This window comes from Prosopis cineraria, unplaced genomic scaffold, assembly GCF_029017545.1.
Source record: "Prosopis cineraria cultivar Desert tree isolate PC_DT_omini unplaced genomic scaffold, ASM2901754v1 PC1904, whole genome shotgun sequence".
NCBI classification, from domain to species: domain Eukaryota; kingdom Viridiplantae; phylum Streptophyta; class Magnoliopsida; order Fabales; family Fabaceae; genus Prosopis; species Prosopis cineraria.
Genome location: NW_026557229.1, coordinates 6968 through 14888, shown reverse-complemented (window position 1 = coordinate 14888; position 7921 = coordinate 6968). Strand labels below are relative to the sequence as shown.

At 36.8% G+C, this 7921-nt stretch overlaps 1 protein-coding gene across 1 annotated transcript; it reads left to right on the top strand.

Moving 5' to 3' along the window:
- The first annotated feature begins 3715 nt into the window (after positions 1 to 3715).
- On the top strand, positions 3716 to 6474 carry LOC129301116 (uncharacterized). The gene is made up of 2 exons (XM_054939687.1): positions 3716 to 4230; positions 6342 to 6474. The coding sequence occupies exons 1-2, from the start codon at positions 3832 to 3834 to the stop codon at positions 6354 to 6356; spliced, it is 414 nt and encodes a 137-aa protein (XP_054795662.1). The 5' UTR covers positions 3716 to 3831; the 3' UTR covers positions 6357 to 6474.
- Positions 6475 to 7921: the final 1447 nt, after the last annotated feature.

Sequence of the window (7921 nt, the reverse complement as noted above, 5' to 3'; positions counted from 1 at the left end):
ATAACCACTTGGTTTTGAAGATCTTCAGAAATCTGATGTTGTCTTCAAATTGAAGAAAGCTCTCTATAGACTCAAGCAAGCATTAAGAGCCTAGTATGAGTGATTGAGTTATTTTATTTTAGAAAAAGGATGCAATCGAGGTAAAGTTGATACTATTCTCTTTTAAAAAGAAAAAAGGATCAATTATTAATTGTTAAAATTTATGTAGATGATATTATATTTAGTGCAACTGATGAATCTCTAGATAAGAAATTTTTTTGAGTTAATGTAGGAAGAATTTAAAATGTCTATGATGGGGAAATTGACATTCTTTCTGGGACTACAAATTAATCAAAGAAAGGATGGTATATTTGTATGTCAAACTAAATATCTTAGAGAGATGCTTAAAAAATTTGGGATGGATCAAGCTAATGGAATTGATACTCCAATGAGCTCAACCATCAAAATGGATGATGATATTACTGAAATAGAATATGATTGCAAATCATATAGAGGGATGATTGGATCTCTTCTATATCTAACATCAAGTCGTCCAGATATGTCCTTTAGTGTTGGTCTTTGTGAAAGGTTTCAATCAGCACTAAAAGAATCCTATATGATAGCAATGAAAAGGATTTTCAGATATCTGAGAGATATTGATTCACTAAGTGATAGAACACATTCGTTACCCACTTTTATTTGTCAATTAGGACCATTTTATTAATGATTTATCACCTTCAAGTGCACACATTGCATTAGATTTGGAACTTTGCCTAAGTTTCTAATATCAGTGCACTAGGGGCATTTTGGTCCAAAAAATGAACTTTTGAGAAAATGTACAAGAAAAATTGACAAAGTGCATTTTATGTCCAGTTGATGAATGGTGAAATTATATTTTAAAATTCATTTTAGTTTGGGAGTAATTAAATAAAAAAGTCAACACTTTCTTAAGTGTTTTAGTTTGTCCTAGTTTTTGGTTTGCCTTTGTGTGAAAATTTTTATATAATTTTGTGCAGCCTAAAAATTGGTTAATTTATAAATTCTCCCTTCTAATTATGAATTTAATTTTGGAGATGAATTAGATTTTATTATATCATATGCTATTTAATTGAATTATGTGATTTATGTGACATAGGTGGCATGTGACTTGTGCATCAATTGGGCAATTGAGGTCAAACACTCCTTGAGGACAATGGCTGATGGTTTGCACGTGAATTATGATTATTTTGAGGATTAGATCAGCTAAAATGATGTGGATGACACATGGGAAATTAGGCACACATTGGAATCATCTACAAACCAATAGGAAGTTGCCACCTTGCAAGTGTGACAAGGCTCCCATTTACATTTTAATTTCTTTTTCCTTATTTTAATTAAGCTTCAGGTGATGGGAGACACCAAGGAGCACGCCATTTTAAGCCTCAAATGGGATCCAACACATATCTCATTCATCTTCCACATTCTCTCTCCTTGTTCATAGTGTTCTTCATTTTCTCTCTTTTGTTCTTCATTTTCCAGCACCCTAACCTCCATTTTCAGCCACCAAACCTCCACAAAACTCATACCATTCTTCTCCTCTCTTCATTTTTGTTCCATCCCTTCCATTTTCACAAGGATTGAAGCTCATTTCCATCATTCAAGAGCTATGGATTTTTGGTCTTCACAGCAATCACTAGGGTTCTTGAAGATGAAGATGAAGGCCTTTGGCTAAATGCCCACACCATCAAATTCTAGTGAGAATTTAGTCCAATATTTCTATGAGGGCTTGATTCCAAGAGACAAAGTTAACATTGATGCCGCTAGTGGTGGATGCTTGATTGATCTCACTTCCTTAAAGGCTGGGAACTAATTGACAAGATGGCTTCAAGTGGTGCTCAATACTCTACAAGGGAAAAGAGAAATGTGAATATGGTAGGTTCCTCAGTTCTTAATGATTCATATGTGGACTTGCTAGCTGCCAAGATTGGGAGAATGTTGGCTCCACAAATATCTCAAGTGAGCAATGTAAGTACTTCTCAAGCACTTGTCCCTTATTCTTGTACTTTTTGTGACTCACCTATGCATGTAGAAAGCAATTGTCCTATTAAGTTTGAACAAGTAAATGCTATCTACAATGGAAAACAATCCTATGGTGGGAGGCAAGGGCAAGGAGCTTATTCTAATACTTACAACCCTTCATGGAGAGACCATCCTAATTTCTCCTATTCAAATCCAAATGTGGCTTTACAAGACAATCAACAAAGAGGATCCTATCAAAACACCTTTGGCCGTGACCCTCCACCTCATTTGTCTCAAGGTAGCTCTTCTCAAAGCTACAATCCAAGTGGTAATTCTCTTACACCTTCTTCTAATTCTTATAGTGATAGGAGGCTTGTTCCAATTGAGAGTTCTTCTAATTCGAACTCTTCTAATGATGTGAATGTGTTACGTAAGCAGTTGATTGAAATGAACTCTTTGTATAAAAACATGTATGATGGCTTAGGGAACAAGGTAGAGAGTATGGGTAACAAGTGTGAGAACATGAACTCTAAAATTGATGCCCTTACTTCTCAAATGAATATGCTTGCTAACCAATTAAGTGCAGCCAATGCTCAAGCCTCTACATTACCATCCAACACCGTTGCTAATCCTAAAGCTAATCTTAATGCTATCACATTGAGGAGTGGCAAGGAGTTGGGAGAAAGAGTACAAGAAGACAAAAGACAAGGGAAGGCCGAGAAGCCCTCTTTAAATTCTTCAATTGATGTTAATGTTTCTAGTTCTTCTTTTGCTCCTAATGATGCATCTTTTTGTAGAGATGATGAGGATGAAAACATTGAGGAGATCATATGTGAGCAACCACCATCTAAGGTGGAAAAGGGGACTATGGCCGAGTTGTTTAGTAAGGAAAAAGAGGGAGAGGCCGAGCAAAGTGAAACAAGAAAGGAGAGTTCAAGGAAGGAAGAAGGAAAGCAAAGTCAAGAGATTATGAAGAAGCTTCCTTTTCCACAAGCACAAGTGGTCCCTAAGCAAGTAAAGGGACAATTTGATCAAGAGGTATATGATTTCTTCCACAAGATTCATGTTAATGTACCCTTGATGGATGTAGTTAAGAACTTTCCTAAGTATGCCAAATTTTTGAAAGATTGTTGTACAAATAAAAGAAAATTTAGGCCTAATGCAAGGGTACAATTACCCTCATCTGTGAGTGCTATCATGAAGCCTCAACTCCCTATAAAATGTGAAGACCCCGGTTCCTTCACAATTCCATGCAAGATTGGCAACACACATTTTTCTCATGCATTGATAGACTTAGGTGCAGCCATTAATGTTATGCCTCTTTCAATTTATCATGCCTTGAGTCTTGATTGCATGCATAAGACACCTATGATATGCCAATTAGCGGATAGAAGTGTTAGAAGACCACATGGAGTAGTAGAAGACTTGTTGGTTTGTGTTAAAGGTCTATTATTTCCTGTGGATTTCTATGTGCTTGATATGTCAAAAGAAGGGAGTGGGGATGATATTTTGATTTTAGGAAGGCCATTTATGAGGACTGCCCGTACATTGATTGACATGGAAAAAGGTAGTTTGATTTTGAAATGTGGAGAGGATCATGTTATTTTTAATATATATGAAGCAATGAAACATCCTTTTGAGGATTATTCTTTGTTAGGTGTAAGTTCCATTGAGTTATTGCTTCATGATGCTTGTGAGTCTCACATGCTTGATTCTTTCTCACATGTTGATGATGATTTGTCTCTTGTTACTACTACATGTATTGATGGATGTAGTTGTCCTATTTGTTTAGAGATTGATGCATGCTTGAATGATGCAACTACTTCTTCTCATGATTTGTTTAAAATATCTCCTATGCTTGATCTTGAAATGCTTGAGAAGGGTATATCTTCTTGTGTTGTAGGTACTAAAGCCATTAAGGCCGAATCTATGAGTTTTTCTCCACTCGAGCTTGATGTTCTTAGGATTCCCAAGCTATTGGAGGAAAATTCTACACTTTCACATGTCGAGGCCGTGGCTCAAGTCCAAGCACTTGAGGACAAGTTGCAAGAAAAGGGGGAGGCTGTAAAGAAAGAAGAGGAGAAATCAAAAACAAGTGACAAGCCTAAAAGACAAGATAGTACCATGGAATATTCCACCAAATTAGACTTGAAGAAGCTCATTCCCTCTTGTGTAGAGCCACCTACCTTGGAGTTGAAGCCTTTACCATCCAATCTCAAGTATGCATATCTCATTGAGAATGAGAAGCTTCCGGTAATAATTTCTAACTCTTTATCTCTTGAGGAAGAAAATGCATTACTTGATGTGTTGAGAAAGAACATACATGCTATTGGTTGGACTTTGGCTGACATTCCTGGTATTGACCCTATTGTGTGCACACATAAAATTTTTCTTGAGGACAATGCTAAGCCCATTAGGCAACCACAAAGGAGACTTAACCCATTGATTTTAGATGTGGTAAAGAAAGAGGTTGTTAAGCTACTTAGTGCTGGGATCATCTATCCTATAGCTGACAGTGAGTGGGTGTCTCCAACCCAAGTTGTACCTAAGAAAGGGGGGATTACTGTGGTAAAAAATGAGAAAGGAGAGCTTGTTCCAACTAGAGTTCAAAATGCTTGGAGAGTGTGCATAGACTATAGGAAGCTCAATAATGTGACTAGGAAGGACCATTTTCCTTTGCCTTTTATTGATCAAATGCTTGAGAGATTGGCTTCCAAGTCCCATTATTGCTTCCTAGATGGGTTTAGTGGGTATTTTCAGATTCCTATAGCTCCTAGTGACCAAGATAAGACTACCTTTACATGCCCCTTTGGTACATTTGCCTATAGGAGGATGCCTTTTGGTCTTTGCAATGCACCTGGTACTTTTCAAAGATGCATGATGTCCATATTTTGTGATTTTATTGAACATTGCATGGAAGTCTTTATGGATGATTTTACTGTGTATGGTGAGTCCTTTGATTCATGCTTGCATTCTTTAGATAAAGTGCTTGGTAGGTGCATTGAAAAGAAGCTTGTGCTTAACTTTGAAAAATGCCATTTCATGGTAGATAAAGGAATTGTTTTAGGCCATTTGATTTCTTCCAATGGCATAGAGGTGGATAAGGCCAAAGTAGATGTGATTGCTTCTTTGCCATATCCTGTTTGTTTGAAAGATTTGAGATCATTTTTGGGACATGCAGGCTTTTATAGGAGATTTATAAAGGGGTTTAGTGAAATTGCTTTGCCTATGTCTAAACTCTTACAAAAAGATGTTGATTTTGTTTTTGATGATGCTTGCAAAAGGAGTTTTGACACTTTGAAAAGCATGCTCATTTCCCCTCCCATTCTTAAAGCCCCAAATTGGTCTTTACCTTTTGAGTTGTCATGTGATGCTTCTAATTTTGCTGTGGGAGCTATGCTTGGTCAAAGAGAGGGCAAGTTATCATATGTGATTGCTTATGCATCTAGGACCCTAGATTCAGCTCAGGTTAATTACACCACAACTGAGAAAGAGTTGTTTGCTATTGTTTTTGCACTTGATAAATTTAGATCATATCTTCTTAACTCTAAAGTTGTTGTGTACACTGACCATGCTGCTGTGAGGTACTTGTTTAAGAAGACAGATTCTAAGCCTCGCTTGATTCGATGGGTGATCTTAATGCAAGAATTTGATGTGGAGATAAGGGATAGGAGTGGTTCTACCAATCAAGTAGCGGATCATTTGTCTAGACTACCTCATTTAAAAGCTACTATGGTAAACTCTAACCCTACTATTCCTTGTGATTCATTTCCTGATGAGGCATTGTGTGCCATTTCATCTAAGCCTCCATGGTATGCCTCTTTTGCTAACTATATTGAGTGTAGAGTCTTGCCTCCTTGTGCTTCACGTTTTGCCATTGAAAAATTGAAAAGAGAGTCTAGATTTTACATTTGGGAACCACCTTTGATGTGGAAGATTTGTAGTGATAAAGTGATTAGGAGGTGTGTTGATGATGTTGATGTGCCTTCTGTTCTTGAATTTTGTCACTCTCATGCATGTGGTGGTCATTTTAGCTCAAATAAGACAGCTAGGAAGGTTTTAGATTGTGGATTGTATTGGCCTAGCTTGTTTAAAGACTCTTATGAATTTTGTAAAGCATGCTTGAAATGTCAAAAGGTTAGTAGTTGGGGTAAGAGACATGAAATGCCTCAACAACCCATTTTATTTTGTGAGATTTTTGATGTTTGGGGCATTGACTTCATGGGTCCCTTTCCACCATCCTTTAGTTTTGAGTACATATTACTTGGTGTTGATTATGTTTCAAAGTGGATTGAAGCCATTCCTACTAGAACTTGTGATGCTAAGATTGTTTTGAAGTTTCTCAAATCTAATATTTTTTGTAGGTATGGAGTTCCTAAGGCCTTGGTAAGTGACCAAGGATCCCACTTTTGCAATAAGATGATGAAGGCTCTCTTGGCTAAATATGGAGTGCATCACAAAATCTCTACACCATATCATCCCCAAACTAATGGCCAAGCCGAAGTATCAAATAGAGAAGTCAAGAAAATCCTAACCAAGGTGGTGAACACAAATAGGAAGGATTGGTCTTTACACTTGGAGGATGCTTTGTGGGCTTATCGGACCGCTTATAAGACTCCCATTGGCATGTCTCCTTTTCGATTGGTGTATGGAAAGGCTTGCCACCTCCCTGTGGAGATAGAGCATAGGGCCTATTGGGCCATCAAGAAACTAAACTTGGATTTCCATCTTTCGGCTAAGGAGAGATTTCTTCAAATGCAAGAACTTGAGGAGCTTAGGTTGGATGCCTATGAGTCTTCTAGAATCTATAAGGAGAAAACAAGGATCCTTCATGACAAGCTAATCTTGAGGAAAAAGTTCCAAGAAGGAGATCAAGTCCTCTTGTTCCAAACAAGGTTTATTCATAAGCATGCCAAGTTGAAGTCTAAGTGGGAGGGACCATATCTAGTGACCAAGGTGTTTCCCTATGGGGTTTTGCAACTCTTGAATAAAGCCACGGGTTCCACTATGCAAATCAATGGTCACCTATGCAAGCTCTACAAAGATGCCAAATCACTTCAAAAGGAGGAGGACTTCTCTCAACATGTTTTTGAACCACCATGATAAGGTTGTATCTCTCTAACCTTGAGCTTTTACCTTCCTTTAATTGATATATTTAATGATAGGTATAGTTCAAGTGTGGGGGAGATGAACCTAGTAGGAAAATTAGAGTTTATTTGCTTTATTTGACTTCTTTGTTTTGTGTTTTAGTTTGAAAAAAAAAAATATCTGCACCACACTTTTGTTATGCATTCATTATTGATCTCACCTTATTTTATCACTAGTCTATACATACATTGAGGACAATGCATGATTTAAGTGTGGGGGAGAGAAATAAACATTTTGTTTTGTTTGTTTGGTTTTGTTTGGTTTTGCAAAAAAAAAATCAAAAAAAAATTTCTTTGTTTTGTTTTGTTTGAGGTTACTTAATTACCTAGCTCTTGAATGGATATTTTGATTCTTGAGATGTGGTAATTTTTAGGATTGAATAGGTGTGAAGTGAACATTCTTTTACCTTGAATTAATGGATTAGAGTGGCATATTACCCATTCATGGAAGAGGCTAAACACTCATGTGTGATTAATTCCTTAGTGATGTTACCCTCTAGAATTTGTTTCACTTCTTAATTAAGACCATATATCTTGCACTTGTTTGATAGGAGATGAGAGATGGCATTCATAAAAAATAGCCAAGAGCCAAATAGCCAACCTATTATTATTTATTATCCTTTGTTAGCCACTTTGAGCCTTTGGTTTGATTCTTAAAAAAAAAAAATATTCACCCTATTTTTCCCCAAGGAATGCATGTTACACTTTTATATGTCTTTTTAATATTCATTGCATGTCCTAGATCAAATGAGTGGATGCCTATTATCATTTCTCTATCCATTACTTCCATTGTTTTC